Source organism: Paroedura picta, chromosome 1, assembly GCF_049243985.1.
Source record: "Paroedura picta isolate Pp20150507F chromosome 1, Ppicta_v3.0, whole genome shotgun sequence".
Lineage (NCBI taxonomy): Eukaryota > Metazoa > Chordata > Lepidosauria > Squamata > Gekkonidae > Paroedura > Paroedura picta.
In genome coordinates, this window is record NC_135369.1 from 33,098,208 (window position 1) to 33,115,040 (window position 16,833).

The following is a 16,833-nucleotide window of genomic DNA, read 5'->3' on the forward strand; positions in this document are numbered from 1 at the left end:
GTCCTAGAGGATATCTGCCCTGACTGCTCCTTAGAAGGCCAGATCCTGAAGATGAAACTCAAATACTTTGGCCATCTCATGAGAAGGAAGGACTCCTTGGAGAAGAGCCTAATGCTGGGAGCGATTGAGGGCAAAAGAAGAAGGGCACGGCAGAGAATGAGGTGGCTGGATGGAGTCACTGAAGCATAGGTGCAAACTTAAATGGACTCTGGGGAATGGTAGAGGACAGGAAGGCCTGGAGAATCATTGTCCATGGGGTCATGATGAGTCGGACACGACTTCGCACCTAACAACAACAACATAGTGCTGCCGGTGAGGGTCAGAGGACCTCAGACACTGGCGGGGGGGGGGGGGGGGTGTCTTTAATAGGAATTGTTGGAAACAGCCAGTTGAGTCTGGATGCAACCCACTATTACTGCTAAGGTTCAGATGTACCAGACAAGTAGCTATGGTTAAACTGTCTTTCTGTTTTAGTCCATGTTAACTTGCATAGTACTACTGTGAGGACCTAACCGCACACCAAACTTTGCATTTGCATCAAAGCTTTCAGTGAAGGCTATTGCTTCTTAAACAAAACTGTATGATAGTTCCATTGCTGCTGTCCTGAAAACTAAATTCTTTGTGGTTGCCATTTGGGGATGGACAGAAGAATGTTGTAAATGTTTAAAAAATTATTTTATATTTATATCCTGCCCTACCATTCCGGCTCAGGGCAGTTTGGTAACTTCATCATCAATCAATAAATAATAACAATGATAACAGCAATAACATAACTAACAGTAACCAAATTGTTGACGTATCAAGTGCAACGCTGCAAATTGGTCAGTGCAGTTTGCCCCATGGTGTACATGGTGGCATACCCTGCGGAACTGATAGCTTCAACAGGGCCTGGGTTTTCTCTGGGAGCTCACTCCGCAGGGGAGGCTAGGACAGAGAATGATCTGGCCCTGGTTGCGGCCAAATGTTGCCAGCTTGGTGTAGTGGTTAGGAGTGTGGACTTCTAATCTGGTGAGCCGGGTTTAATTCCCCAGTCCTCCACATGCAGTCAGCTGGGTGACCTTGGCCTCACCACATCACTGATAAAGCTGTTCTCCCCAAGCAGTAATATCAGGGCTCTCTCAGCCTCACCTACCTCACAGGGTGTCTGTTGTGGGGAGAGGAAAGGGAAGGCAATTGTAAGCTGCTTTGAGACTCCTCCTGGTAGAAAAAAGCAGCATATAAGAACCAACCCCTCCTCCTCTTCTTCTTGCCTGTTTGCCAGAGCTATATATATATGTATGTGAAAAATATAGACTATGGTCTTCTGTTGTTTTCTTCATCTGCTCTTAGGACTTTGAAGAGTACCCTGAACACAGAACAAACTTTTTCTTATTACTACAAGCAGTAAACTCTCATTGCTTCCCAGCATTCCTGGCTATTCCACCTGCACAATTCAAGCTAGTACTGGACTCTATAATTTGGGCTTTCAAGCACACTATGAGAAATGTTGCAGATACAGGTGAGTAAGGCTTGTTGTTTCCTAAACTTGCATGCTTGAACAAGAGTTGTTGAGCCCTGCTATTTACTCTAACCAAAGTATGCTGGCATAGAGATTGAAATCTGCATTTGCAGGTGTCTGTTTCCTGTTCAGTTTCAAGACTTTATTAGCCAGCCTTGCTCATCTCCCTCTTGCACCGTTGAAATGTCCAGTATCCTAACCTGTCACAACTATGTCAAGCTGTTCATCTGTCTCACCTGCCATTTTTTTGTGCTTTCTCCCAGGCCTTCAGATTCTCTATACTCTCTTACAAAATGTTGCACAAGAAGAAGCTGCTGCTCAGAGTTTTTATCAGACTTATTTCTGTGATATTCTTCAACACATTTTCTCTGTTGTAACGGACACATCTCACACTGCTGGTAAGAATTATAGAAAGGAGAGGAGAGCTGTATCGCCTGCCTGTTCTGTAGTCGAAAGAAATGTTTGTTCAAGCTTTAAATGTTGCTCTTGTGTTCTTCAACCAGGTTTGACGATGCATGCATCCATTCTTGCATACATGTTCAACTTAGTAGAAGAAGGAAAAATAAGTACTCCTCTAAACCCCGGAAATCCAGTGAACAACCAAATGTTTATTCAGGATTATGTTGCTAATCTCCTTAAATCTGCATTTCCTCATCTGCAAGAGTAAGTGTGTTAATATCTGAAGTTCTAGTACAGTTTGCAAAAATGCTGTTATATTAATTAGTTCTCCTTTGTGTTAAATCTTAGTGCACAGGTTAAGCTGTTCGTAACAGGACTCTTCAGTTTAAATCAGGATATTCCTGCTTTCAAGGAACACCTTAGAGACTTCCTGGTGCAGATAAAGGTATGTCTGGAATTCCTGTCTTTACTCTTTCTTCTGGAAAAGTGTGCATATACTTAATTAAATTTTGTTGGTCCTTAATGTACCACTGCAGTCAAACTTTGCTGAAAGACAGGCATAGACTGAATGTTTTTTTTTAATTAAAACCTGACCAAGAATCTCTGTTTCATGTTCTGTTAACTAATATCACCCAGTAGCTAGACTTGTATTTTCCAAAAGCAGTGATTCAATGTTTGAGAGATTCCAAAAGCAGAGATTCAATGTCTGCTCCCAAGAATATTTCTCATATTGGTAAATGCAGTCGGTATATCCTGCACATATTTATTTTTTAGACAAAACATGCAGGGAAATTTCATTGAAGTGTATAAAAACAAAACAGGAGAGAGTCCTGTGGAAATTGTACAGGTTTTCTAGAAAGTTTAGATCAATACCATCTGAAGAAGTAATTTCATTATACATTTTCTAATATTTTTGTATGGCATCATTGGTAACACAAGTAAAAAGCTAATATGAGAAGATGACAAGGACGAGGAAAAACTCTTTTCCAAACTGTCCTCCTTCCTAGGTATACTAAGTGACCTTGGGCTCATTGTATTCTCTTTTGGCCTAATCTATATGACAGTCATTAAAATAGCTGAAATTGAGGAGGAGCTATGTAAGCTGGTTTGAACTTCTTGGAGGAAGGGTTTCGGAGTAAAGAAGCTTGTGATCTAAATCAACATTTATTTAGATTTAGATTTCTAGACCGCAGCTCCTAGCAAGCTAACTCATGGCAGTTTACAAAGAGAAAGAAATATCACATTTCCCCCGCCCCCCAAATAATAACAATAATTTAAAACCAAACCCTAACAGCAGACAAGATGGCAATTTCCCTGGAGAGAAGACAACTGACACAAAGGCAGATTGTTTTTAGTAGGGTTCATATAAAGAAATTGTGGTAGCATTGTACTAGTTTTTCAGAAAAAGTGTTGCAGTCATAAAAGGGCTATTGGGCACAGGAAATCTTGAGGGTAGTAATGTAGGAAGAGTGAAGGCCACCCCCAGCAGCACACTGATTGGGGGGGGGGACCCTTAACTGAAATGTCAGTTGTCTAAAATGTTCAGTAGCTGTTAATGAACATGCAAATATCAGTACATATGGATTCTTTAAATATTGTATAACAAGCTTGACATTTTACAACATACTCTTCATGGTATTACTTATTTATTTATTTAGCAGTCTCACTGTGTTTGAATTACCTTGGCTTCTCTAAACCTTCTTATTTCCACAGGAGTTTGCTGGTGAAGACACATCTGACTTATTCCTGGAAGAAAGAGAAACAGCTCTTCGACAGGCTCAGGAGGAGAAACACAAACTTCAGATGTCTGTCCCTGGCATCCTTAATCCACATGAAATTCCTGAGGAAATGTGTGATTAAAAATAACCAGTTATACTGTTTTCTTTCTGTACAGCTGCTTTGTTGTAGAAGAAAACAGGACTTGGATATTTGTTGACCAAAATGATGCCAATTTGTAAATTTAAGATGTCACCTAGTGGCCCTTTTTTCTTATGTGTTTTTGTATAAGAATTTTTCTGTGAAATATCCTTCCATTGTTTAAGCTTTTTTGTTTTGGTCATCTTTATTTAGATTTGCATGAAGTTGAGAATTAAGGCATTTTAAAAATAAAACACTTCATGCCCATTTTGTGGCTAAGGGTAAAAGAGGCAAAACATATAACTTGTAAAGTCTATTGCAAAAATTATACATTTTTCCAGTTAGAACACAGATTTTTTTTAAAATTAGGGATCACTTTCTTTCTAGCCTGCCCTGCAGTCTAGAAGAAAAGGGTAATGAGTAAATCCGTCAGATTAATTGTTAAGGGATCGAGGATGGGTGGTGCATCATCAGACAAGAGCAGCTGTGAGGCTGAGTGGCAAGGCTAGGCTTACCGGTATTTGCAAGTCATATAGCAAGTTTGCAGCAAGATCATGTGCATATCATCCCATTGTAAAGCAACTTGGAAAAAAGTTATGGGAACACAGTACAGTTAGTTATTTTTACACAGTTCTTTTGTTTTTGTGTGTGTGCTGTCGCTTTGTCGACAACAGCTTTTTGTTTTCCTCAATGAGGAGTGTTGCTCATTTGTGAGCCTTCATTAACTCGAAGTGAAATGGTTAAAATATTTATCCTGTTAGAATAGGCTGCATCTTTTTAACAAGCTCATTAAAAGAACAACTCTGGCTTTTGAGATGACTTCTACTAATTTACATTGTTTACCATGCTGTAGTGCTTTAAGAACACTACTTAAAAAGCGAAATAAACTTGGTTTACATTTATTTTCCTTTCCTTGACTTTATTCTTTCATTGGATTAAAGGGCTCCAATCACCTGTAGAGTTCAAGTAGAGTAGGTGAAAAAAAATCCCATAAGGACACACAAAATGTGCATTGGGCAGATATTTCCATAATTGTTGTATGACATCAGCAAGCAGCTTCCTCCATGGTTGTTGCTCAGCAAATTGGTTTTCAACATGTATCCTTGAATGGCCTGCCCAGCATTGCCATCATTTTTTTCTCCCAAGAGGGTGTGGCTCTTCTCGAGCAGCATATAAAATGACCAAAACCAAAAAAAATTAACACTTGGCAGTATCAATGTTAGCTTTGCTTAAGATTTTTCCAGAATGTTCTGTGTATCAAACTCCAGTCTCTGTTTGTCTTGGTTTCCCTGGAACAGCTGGCATCCATGTTGCCTGCAGTCCCAGGACCATGTCAGCAGTCTAAAAAGAAAACAATTCCTGTGCCGTTGTTAGAGGAAATGAGGGTAGATGATTAGTGTTACTCAAATTTTATATAAAAGATTATCATAATTAATTAGTTGTATTGTGCATTTATTATTCCTTCAGGGTTGAAGGTGCTATACAAAACTGTCTGAACAGAATACTGTATTTAGAGTTAAGTGGTTTTGCACAGTTTTTTTGTGTAAGTTAATACTGGCAGTTGTTACTGGCTGGTGAAAGTTTTTGCCACAGCTTGATGGAACAAATTGTGTTCGTAAAGTTAGGTGGCATAGGCATGCTTGCTAAGTAGATTCATCTAGTGAGTGTGGTTAATGTCCAATAGAAATGCACATAAATTCTGGCCTTTATATATTTACCAGACAACATGAGCAGCTTTTGCACACTGCTTGGGGGAGGATGTGAACATTTTGGGTCCCCCCTGAAAAAGTCTGCACATTCACTGATTTGAAAGTATGCATGATGACCAGGCAAATGTGTGAAGTATCCATATTCCCAAGATCTCATAAACTACAACCGAAACAAAGCCCCTTCTAAACTCCATAGTACTAAACCTTAATACACTATATTCCCAAATAGAAATTGTTCAGGTGCATTTCTGATCAACAGTGTCTTGCTCTAGTTGTTTTCTGGCATATTAAGACTAAGAACTTAAAAATCAGACTTTAAAGCAGTCAGTCAGACTATCTACTGTGCTTGTTATTGTGCATTGCCATTTAGCATTCTGTCCTGATTCCTTTGTTCTCTTATCTGAATAGTGTTTGTGCAAATATACTACTAGGGACATTCCTGGTAAGTATTGGTGTATGACATCTGCAAGTGTGCAAAGGAATGAGCCTTTAAGTCCATGCTGTGACAGTTGATGAATGGGGGCTATGGCTCAATGGGGAAGCCCATGAATTGAATGCAGAAAATCCTAGGCTGAAACACTGGTGTCTCCTGTAAAAAAGATCAAGTAGTAGCTGACGGAGAAGTCTTTGCTTCAGGCCTTGTCCACAGACAATATGACCTTGATAGACCAGTGGGCCTGACTTAGCATAAGCAAGCTTTATGTGAGACTTGGCTAAATGCACATGGCCCTCAATTCCACCATATGGTCTCTGATAGGGAGGTCCTATAAATTTCAGACCAATTATATGTAAAGGAGATGTATTTCTCAAATCAAATGTAAACTGTTGCCTTTGCTTTAATCCAGAAATGATTGAAAACACCAGTCTGCTAATCATGGATCAATTTTACGATTCTAAAAAATACCTTGTTCAAATTCTTTAAAATGTTTAAAACAACATAGTTCCAATTTGTGGGGGAAGTATTGTGCATCCAGGTAATGTAAACATAACACTCTTCATTATTTTCATTGCACTCAGTTTTTCAATAAGGCAGGGTAGTTGTGTGCCAGAGCATAATTTCTCACTTATGATCAGGTTATGGTTTGACACATGTCATAGCAGCAGACCTGAAGCTTAGTGGCTGTAACTGGTCAGTGTCCTCATGAGGAACAAACCTCTTGAGTTCCATGGGGAGGAATAAATGCAACCTTACCCAAAAATGCCATGTTCCATCAGTTTGTTAAAATCATTTGTATCCTGTTTTTCTTCTCTCTGAGGGCTCTCAAGATGCCCCTATCAATTTTACTGCACATAGTATACCAATACAGAACATATTCTATTTTAGGGTTCATAAAGAATTGTCCTCCACTGAAAAATTAGCTGTAAGAAGTTTATCTGGTCTAATTTGCTTGTGCTGCCTTGCTTGTGCTGCCTATATGATAGAATGGCTTCTTGAATCGTGAGCTGCTGATACAGTCTCTGACCCACTCCAGTTAACACTCTGGCCATAACATTCTGTGGCTTCCAGACAGTCTTTAAGGGCAGCCCCTTGAAGAGCACATTGCAGCAATCTAGATGTTAACAGGGCGTGCAGTATAGTGGCACTGCATACTCACCAGGTGAAGCTGCTGAAAGGCACCCCTGCCACCTGTTTTTCCAGTAGGAGGCCCAGATCCATGAGCGCACCAAACTATGAAGCTGCTCTTTTAAGAGTGCAGCCTCTTCCAGAATGGGATAACTCATTTCACAGGTCAGAGCTTCCCTTATTCAGTAGCACTCTGCTTTGTTGGGAGTTAAATTTCAGCTTGTTATCCATTTCAAATCTTTACAATTTCCACAGCCTTCTTGAGATAGGCTGGCAATGCCAGATAGATTTCAGTGTCATCTGCATATTGATGATAAAGGTAAAGGTATCCCTGTGCAAGCAGAGTCATGGCTGACCCTTGGGGTGACGCCCTCTAGCGTTTTCTTGGCAGACTCAGTAGAGGGCGGTTTGCCATTCCCTTCCCCAGTCATTACTGTTTTGCCCCCCAGTAAGCTAGGTACTCATTTTTCCGACCTCGGAAGGATGGAAGGCTGAGTCAACCTCAAGCCGGCTGATGGGATCGTACTCCCAGCCTCATGGCCAGAGCTTCAGACAGTGTGTCAGCTTCATTAGCACCCTGCGCCACAAGAGGCTCGATATTGATGGTAGCTCAGCCCAAATCTCAGGATTATCCCAGCAGCTTTTCATACTTGACAAAATGGAACCTTGGGAATTCTGTAGGCCAAGAAGCAGTATACTGGTCTCCTAGTCAAAGCACCACACTCTGAAACCTGCGTTCTCAGTAGGGCCAAAACCATTGCAGAAAAGTGCCTCTCAGTCCTGGAAGATAGGATTGATGGTATTAAAAGCTGCTGATGTACATGGTTGATCCAGGCAGTGGTTCCCAACCCCCAATCCGGAGACTGGTACCAATCCGTGGGTCAGTCAGTGCCGAGCTGTGGCTCCTCATCCTCCCCGGCTGCTCCTTGGGGGCTGCCCTGCCTCTCTGCCACCTTTGGTGCTCTCCAGCGGCCGCCATGTCTGGGGCTCCCCCTAGGTGTGGCACTACGCAGCTGTTGCTGGCGGCGGGATGTCTGGGGTGCCAGCGGGAAAGCAAGTGGAGCAGGGGCTCAGGCAGCGGTGGTGACGTCCATCAGCAAAAGACTAGCCCCCCCCCCTCCCCGGCCTCAGTAAAATTGTCAAGCGTTTACCGGTCCCCGGTGATAAAAAGGTTAGGGACCACTGTTTTAGAGAATCCCCACCTTAGTTTTGGCCTCCTCAGCCATAGAAGTAGCACAGAACATTCCTTCAAGGGGCTTTGGAGGGATAATGAAGATTAGTTGGTTTTTATACCCTGCATTTCAGTACCCAAAGGAGTCTCAAAGCGGTTTACAGTCGCCTTCCCTTCATCACCCCACAACAGACACCCTGTGAGGTAGGTGGGTTTGAGAGAACTGACAGAAGTAGGGATATGCACTTTGGATTGGTTTGGCCACCTCGGTGATCAATGAAGCCCAAGGATGGCACGTAGCCACAGCAGAGAGAACAGGGGTGGCAGTGGTGCACCAGTTGGTGGCCACATGCAGGTGCATGTTTGGTGTAGCTGTTAGGAGTACGGACTTCTAATCTGGCATTCCAGGTTCGATTCTGCCCTCCCCCACATGCAACCAGCTGGGTGACCTTGGTCTCGCCATGGCACTGATAAAACTGTTCTGACGGAGCAGTGATATCAGGGCTCTCTCAGCCTCACCCACCCCACAAGGTGTCTGTTGTGGGGAGAGGAAAGGGAAGGCGACTGTAAGCCGCTTTGAGTAGGGAAAAGCGGCATATAAGAACCAACTCTTCTTCAAAGCTCTGCTCCTGCGTGTGATTGCCAGATGGCGTTCTGCCACCACCCCTCCTCTCCATGCCGGGGCGCTGGCCTCCTACGTGTCACCTTGGGCTTCGGTGATCTCTGAGGCAGCTGAGCCGAAGCGCACATCCCTAGACAGAAATGCTGTGTGAGAAAAGCTTTAACAGGACCATGACTAGTCCAAGGTCACACAGCTGGCTGCATGTGGAAGAGTGGGGAATCAAACCCAACTCATCAGATTCGAAGCTGTCACTCTTAACCACTAAGCCAACATGTCAGTGATTAGCCCCTTGGCTTTGGGTTTTCCTTGGGAGGAAAGGCAAGTGGTGGGAACCCTGGCCTTCAGGCCAGGGGCTTCCCTAGTCACTCCATCCTGCGGAGCATTGGTAGCTGCCACAGTGAGAGGTTCCTTGGATTCTCTCTGCAGCCTTTGGGGCTTTGAAAAGCCAGTCAGGCTTCTTCATAGCTGTAGTGATTTGCACCAGGTTCCTACTTTCAACTACTAGAAGAGTGTCAGAATTAGGTGTGCTGCCAGCCAGAGAGGTGTATGAGCCTTTCACAAAGTGGTGCTCTGTATCTGGGAATACAGATCCTACCTGTATTCCAAAGGCAAACTCAACCTTCCAGAGGTGACAAAAAATTAGCAAAAAATTCATCTGTCCTTCTGCCTGCCCCCTCACCCACCCCAAGGAGAAAGATTAATTAGACTTTCAGTGGTCCCACAGAATTTACCTCTGCTGAACAGCATCCATCAGAAAGATGGACTCTTTTCATTTCATTAACAGCCCCAACTAAGGGGAAGATGATGTCTAGATTGACCATTAGCTATTCCATTTACCAGTACATGTTAGCCTCTAAAACAATCTAGAAGAAGAGTTGGTTCTTATATGCTGTTTTTCTCTACCCGAAGGAGGCTCAGAGCGGCTTACAGTCGCCTTCCCTTTCCTCTCCCCCACAACAGACCCCCTGTGAGGTGGGTGAGGCTGAGAGAGCCCCGATATCACTGCTCGGTCAGAACAGCTTTATCAATGCTGTGGTGAGCCCAAGGTCACCCAGCTGGTTGCATGTGGAGGATCATCATCATCATTCCATTGCACCCTTGGTCCTATCAGGATCAGGCCCTGGCAGCAGTTCTCTGGAATGGTAATAGTGGCCATAATATCTAGTTTGGCTCCTAGTTCACTTGGGTCAAAGGACAGGTTGCCACTGCTGCCTCTTCAATCCAAAATCCTGTTTCTTTTTTATGGTACAAAATTTCGGTCCTAGTAAGGAGGCTGACAAAATTTTACATTGCATAGAGCTAGATCACAGTTCCACTAACTACAGTTATTTCCACCATCCCCTGATGCAAAGGGATGTATCATGCAGATCAGATCCACTAACCATAGTGACATAAGAGGGTCCTTGCTCTGGGATATGGTGCCAAGCTTTTTGCAACTATCTGAAGTTTCACCATGTAACTCTTTGGGAAAGATGAATGTCATCCGTCTACAGTGATTTGTTAGTTTAAAATAATTGTTCATTTTTGTTGCTATTGGGCTTTTAATGTTTTGTTTTCTTCTGCAAAAACCTCTTCAGCATTGTCTGCAATCAAAACTGCTAAAATAAGGATGATGAGGCTACCTCAGGTAACTCTGAATGCCACTACCGCCCGCAAGAGATCAGGGCCTTCATATTTAACCAAAAAGGTATAGAGAAAGCAAGAGCTTTCTCCTAAAGCACCACGAGGAAAAGGGGGCTCTTCAAACTTTTAAGAGCCAGGTACTTTAAATAAGACTTGCTGGCAGCTGGCTCCCTCAGCTCTCAAATCTCAGAAGAGACAGTGACAAAAGGCCTCCTGATGGTTTTAACAAGGTAGCCATTTCACTTGAAAATAAAGCTGCAGATAGCTAGCTACATGAGCTTTAATCAGAGACAGAAGGCTTCCTCGCTCATGTTCCCAAAATCTGCTGAGATTACAGTTGCCTTCCTAAACTCAATAATCTTTCAGAGGAACTTGAATGACAGTGATGTTTATGTCTAGTGACTGAATTCATAGTGTGAGGGGAGATGTGCTCTTACAGTGTACTCCTGAGAAATGAGGTGGTTTTCCATTTTTAAAAAGAACTTCATATCACGGGGAGAGGGGAGAGGGAGGCAGGTGCGAGGGGAGGACATGGGAGGCAGATGGAGCACTTCTTCACCTCCGTAGCTTTCTTTTGATGGTGGCCTGCCGGGGGTTAGCACTTTTTACGTTGGTGAATCCACTTTTGGGGATTCAGCAACTTGTGCTTTAAAATGGCGGATGTAGCGAGCAGTTTGCTGGCCAGACGTGAGAGGTTGGCAATGTTGCCATGAAGAGGAAGAGCTCGCAGGAAGTAAGCTGACGGGCTGTGGGCAGCATCCATGCACTCTCCATCCCACTCTTCTGCCACCCCACCATGCTTCCCTAGCCTCCTGCCCACTGGGAGGCTGAGGGAAGCCAACTAGGTATGTCCTACACCCACTGCTCTCCCCATCTTGTGGCCACCAGGGAAGCAGAGAAGGCCCTCTGAGTGCTCTTTGCACAGGCCACCCTGCCCTCCCTGGTCTCCTTGCCACTGGGAGAGGGCGGGAAAGGGTATATGGGTGCTCCACGTCAGCCACAACACTCCTGGCCGCCAGGACAGCGGGGGACACCAACCATGCCTTCTGTATTGGCACAACTCTGCATGGCCTCCTAGCTGCCAGGAGAGCTGGGGGGTGGGTGGGGAGGGCTGCCCCAGCCTCTGCCCTTTATTGAAACATGCTTTCCTACTCGTAAGTAAATATATTTGAATATGTATCTACACCCATATTTTAGTTCCGACTCATTTTGTCCCCCATAGAGTTTAACAAATGTGATTTGTTAAACATTGCAAACCCTCTTGTGTGTGGTTGTTTACTGAGGTAGAGGGAGAATACTTAATCCCTTGACTTAAAGCTCACCAACAGAAAGAAAGAGAAAGGGGACTTTTAAAGGAAGATGTTTCCACCAGCCATAATCCCCTCTCCCCCCTCATGAAAATAAAGGCGCTACAAGCATATGGATTGGTTCGGTGCCTAGCCCTCTCCTGGCTGTAACGGGAACTCTCAGCTATTCTCAGCTATTTATTCTAATAAAGCAACGCTCTGCTTGGATGGAATCTCCCTACTGTGTCATTATTGGAATAAGGCACATCAGACAAATGGCCTATTTGGGTAATATGACCATAACCGAACTGTGCCAAGCCACGGACTCTCCTTAAAGGTGCTTGCAAACAGTGAGACAACAAATGTACAGTAGGACAGTGGTCTCCAATCTTTTTATCACCGGGGTCCGGTCAACGCTTGAAAATTTTACTGAGGCCCGGGGGGGGGGGTAGTCTTTTGCCAAGGGACATCGCCACTGCCGCCTGAGCCCCTGCTCCACTTGCTTTCCCGCCGGTGCCCCTGACTTTCCACCGCCGGCTGGGGGGCACTGCCAGCAGCAGCTGTGCAGTGCCACACCAAGGGGGAGCCCCAGCCATGGCGGCCACTGGAGAGCACCAAAGTTGAGCTGGCGGCAGAGTGGCAGGGCAGCCCCCGAGGCAGCAGTCGGGGAGGAGCTGCGGCCCGGTACCGACTGATCCACAGACCAGCACCGGTCCCCGGACCGGGGGTTGGGGACCACTGCAGTAGGACACCAGATTGCTGGCCCATTACACCATTTCACAAGATTTTTTCATAAATAATCCCCACAAACTCTCATGAGGAAAAGATGACTGAACGACTGATAGTAGAGCAGAATGGCAATATGGTAATGAAAACTCTAGGGCTACTCTCCAGCCTCCTGGCCAGCTTCAGGCTCTACCCTGGCACGAGCTCAAAATCAGTCAGCGTTGCACCAGTCACCTTGCCTCCCTCATCTCCAGAACCACTGGAATGGAGGTGAAGGATGGTCCATCATTGGATGCTGGAAGGAAGGTGGACAGCATGATTAGCAGCTCAGAGATACCTGTAAAATAGCATGGAGGAAAGTGGCAGGACAGGACCCACCCAGGATGCAGCTCGGAAGCAGCCAGGGACAGGACAGCCTACCTGATTGACCATTCATTGGCCAACCAGGTATGCAATGAGTCCCAACTCCTCCCACTATTTCTGTCCACCTTTATTTATGGTACAGATATGCAATATGTCAGTCAGCACTAGTGCAAGAACACATTAGACCAATCTCTAGGAGGGCCAGCACATTATACAGTATACATCCTGGCTAATCTGAAGGAGTAGAAGAGGGAATATTATTCCTGTTTGAATAAACCTTTATTTTATCTACTGTACAAGCCCATCCCAGTATGCTTATTATTTATGAATTAAAATCGTAAAAGGCTACTGTGATGGACAGCACTATAAATATACGGTTATGTGCTGAAATAAAAGTAACAATAAAATGAAAAGTTTAAAATCCTTCCTAGGCAGATAGGGCCAGAGGGACAGGCTGTTCTGAAAGCTCTGATTAGTCAACATCAACTGAGAGGGAATTTATGTTTGACTGTGTGCTGGAGAAATATTAATTCTCATTCAGAAATCATGATTAGCTGATCATCTACTCTGAACAGAATTCTAGTTAGAGAACTGAATTTTCATCCTCATAGCTTCTGTGTAGTCCCACATAGGACTGCAGGGTACTGTAGCCAGCCTAACCTGGAGAGGAGCTAGTGAGCTTTATATAGAAATTCACTCCCATAAATGCTGTGCCACCCAGCCAGGAGAGGGAAAGTGACTTTCCTGGCCAAATTCATGGGACATGGGTCAGCACTCCTCCCTCAGTTCTCTTCTGCCGTCTATGACAGAGGACATCTTGATAGCGAGATGTGGTATTTTACCTCAAAGTTAACATTTGAGAGGGTTCAGAGGAGAGCAACAAGAATGATTTTGGCCTGGGGACCAAGTTCTATGAAGAAAGGCTGAGGGACTTGGGAATGTTCAGCCTGGAGAAGAGGAGCTTGAAAGAGAACATGATTGCTCTCTTTAAGTATTTGAAAGGTCTGTCACTTAGAGGAGGGCAGGGAAAGGTTTCTGTTGGTTTAAACTATGTGAAGAATTATATCAACTAGATATCAGGGGGGAAATTTTTCACAGTAGAGGTACAACAGTAGAATTGTCTGCCTAAGGAGGTGGTGAGTTCCCCCTCAATGGCAGTCTTCAAGCAGCAGCTGGACAGATCTTTATCCTGGATGCTTTAGGCTGATCCTGCATTGAGCAGCGGGTTGGACTAGATAGCCTATATGGCTCCTTCCAACTCTATGATTCTAAAGAGTTGTTAGACATGAGGTGATTATTCTTATCATTCTTCTTCAATGGCATTATTTTAAAAGTGTATGTAGTGTGGTGCTAAAATAGCACAAAATGACAACCACTCCAGTTGTCTGTTATGTCTGGGCGACGGACATGTAAGTGGCTCCTTCAATGGCTGATCTCCTTCCTCCGGGATTGTGGACAGAGGGTTGCAATAGGAGAGAAAACTGACCGCCGACAACTTACTTGCGGCATTCCACAAGCAGCAGTCCTCTCTCCTATCCTATTCAACATCTTTATGTGCCCTCACGCACAACTGGTACAGAAGTTTGGGCTGGGTTGCTATCAATATGCAGATGACACCCAGCTCTTCCTCCTGATGGTTGGCCACCCTGACTCTCCCCCAGAAGCATTAGCCAGCTGTCTGGAAGCAGTGACGAGATGGCTGAAGCAGAGTCGTCTGAAGCTCAATCCTTCAAAGACGGATTTATGTAAGCCTAGAGATCCATTGTAATTCTACATCTCTAGGCTTCACCTGGAGACTGGCAAATCTTCTACCTATGCATTGTGATCTTGATCCAAATTGTGTTCACACATGCCTGTGAGGCAAAAAAAACTCCAGAACATATGTAACTATGGTTGCCAGTCCCCCATGGCTGCTGGCAGGGGATGAGAAGGTAGGGCTTCCAAATCCCGGTCGGGAAACTCTGTGGTGCAAAATGTGGCCATAGCCAGTATATGTAATTGGATAATTATTTGGGCATAACAAACAGCAAGACTCCAGAGCAGGGGTAGTCAAACTGCGGCCCTCCAGATGTCCATGGACTACAATTCCCATGAGCCCCTTCCAGCGAACACTTGTAGTCCATGGACATCTGGAGGGCCGCAGTTTGACTACCCCTGCTCCAGAGTATCCATGGGGATCTATGCTTTGGAACCACCTTTTAGTGTTGGGGTGGCTACCAACATGATATGTGATATTGGGGTAGGCCAGTGGAAAACCCTGAAGATCCATGCTTCAGAATGTTTTTGCTCTGTGGTTTTGCCACGAAGGTGTGGGTACATAATTTTTGTGGTGCCAGCTGTGACAATGGACATAAGGGATTTGATGGAGAGTTTGTGGTGATTTGACATGAAAACCCTGAGGATCTATCAGGATCTGTGCTTTGGAAATATTATTTATTTATTTATTTATTTATATCTATATACCTCCCTCCCCGGAGGCTCAGGGCGGTTTACATTGAACTTATGAACCATACATGAAACAATCTGCATTAATAATCAAACAAAAATATTAACAACAGTGGTTGTAACAATTAAATAATACAACAAATAAAGTTGTAACAGCACACAATACAATATAACAGCGAAAGGTCCAGAGCGCTCTGGTGGAGTTCTGGGGTGGGGGGAGCAGCGGCCCTTCATTCACTGTTGGTTATGCCTGGTCTCAACCAAATGCCTGGTGGAAGAACTCCTTTTTGCAGGCCCTGTGGAACTGTTTAAGTTCTGTCAGAGCCCTGATCTTCTCTGGGAGCTCATTCCACCAGGTGGGGGCCAGGACAGAGAATGCTCTGGCCCTGGTTGAGGCCAGGCGGACTTCTTTAGGGCCAGGGACCATTAGCTGGTTGGTGGCGGTGGAGCGCAGAGCTCTTTTGGGGGCATAGGCAGGGAGGCGATCCCTCAGGCACACTGGGCCCTGACTGTGAATGGCCTTGAAGGTAATTACCAGAACCTTTAGTCTGATCCGGAATTCAACTGGCAGCCACTGCAGTTGGTGGAGATTTGGCCGGTTGTGGGACCTCCACGGTGTTGCTGTAAGGATCCTGTCCGCTGTGTTTTGGACCAGCTGTAGTTTCCGGGTCAAGGCTAAGGGCAGGCCTGCATAGAGCGAGTTACAGAAGGCCAATCTAGAGGTGACAGTCGCATGGATCACTGTGGCTAGGTGTTCCGGAGCCAGGTAGGGCGCTAGTAGTTTGGCTTGGCGAAGATGGTAGAATGCCAGCCGCGCTACCTTTGTGATCTGGGCTTCCATTGTAAGGGAAGCGTCCAGAATCACGCATAGGTTCCTGGCGGAGTCAGCCATAGAGAGCTGTACACCATCCAGGGCAGGCAGGCGCGCTTCCTCACATGGGCCCTTCCTACCCAGCCACAGGACCTCCGTCTTTGAAGGATTGAGTTTCAGGTGACTCTTCTTCAGCCATCTCGTCACTGCTTCCAGGCAGCTGGCTAATGCCTCTGGGGGGGGGGGGGAGTCAGGGCGGCCATCCATCAGGAGGAAGAGCTGGGTGTCATCAGCATATTGATGATAACCCAGCCCAAACCTCCATACCAGTTGTGTGAGAGGGCACATAAAGATGTTGAATAGGATAGGAGAGAGGACTGCTCCTTGTGGAACTCCACAAGTAAGTTGCCAGCGGCTTGATGTTTTCTCTCCTATTGCAACCCTCTGTCCACGATCCTGGAGGAAGATCAGCCATTGGGGGGTTGTCTCTTGTCTTCCGGCATCGATGAGGTGGCGAGCTAGAAGCTCGTGATCGACTGTGTCGAACGCTGCTAAGAGGTCTAGTAATATCAGCAGTGCCGACCTGCCTCGGTCCAACTGGCGATGGAGGTCGTCCGTAAGGGCGACTAGCGCTGTCTCTACCCCATGGCCAGGCTGGAAGCCTCACTGGGATGGGTCTAGGACTGAAGCTTCTTCCAGGTACTGTTAGTTGGTTTGCGACAGTTGGTTTTGCCACAAAATCATGGATCTGTGATTTTT

At 45.2% G+C, this 16,833-nt stretch overlaps 1 protein-coding gene across 4 annotated transcripts in view; it reads left to right on the forward strand.

Moving 5' to 3' along the window:
- The window catches only part of XPO1 (exportin 1), a 52,789-nt gene extending 48,133 nt beyond the window's left edge, over window positions 1-4,656 (forward strand). For all 4 annotated transcript variants that reach the window (XM_077332797.1, XM_077332807.1, XM_077332787.1 and 1 more), the window contains 5 exons: window positions 1,330-1,498; window positions 1,762-1,896; window positions 2,002-2,161; window positions 2,246-2,342; window positions 3,611-4,656. In XM_077332797.1, coding sequence (XP_077188912.1) covers window positions 1,330-1,498; window positions 1,762-1,896; window positions 2,002-2,161; window positions 2,246-2,342; window positions 3,611-3,757 — 708 coding nt within the window. In that variant the 3' untranslated portion in view covers window positions 3,758-4,656. The remainder of the gene's footprint in view (window positions 1-1,329; window positions 1,499-1,761; window positions 1,897-2,001; window positions 2,162-2,245; window positions 2,343-3,610) is intronic.
- The last annotated feature ends 12,177 nt before the right edge of the window (window positions 4,657-16,833 follow it).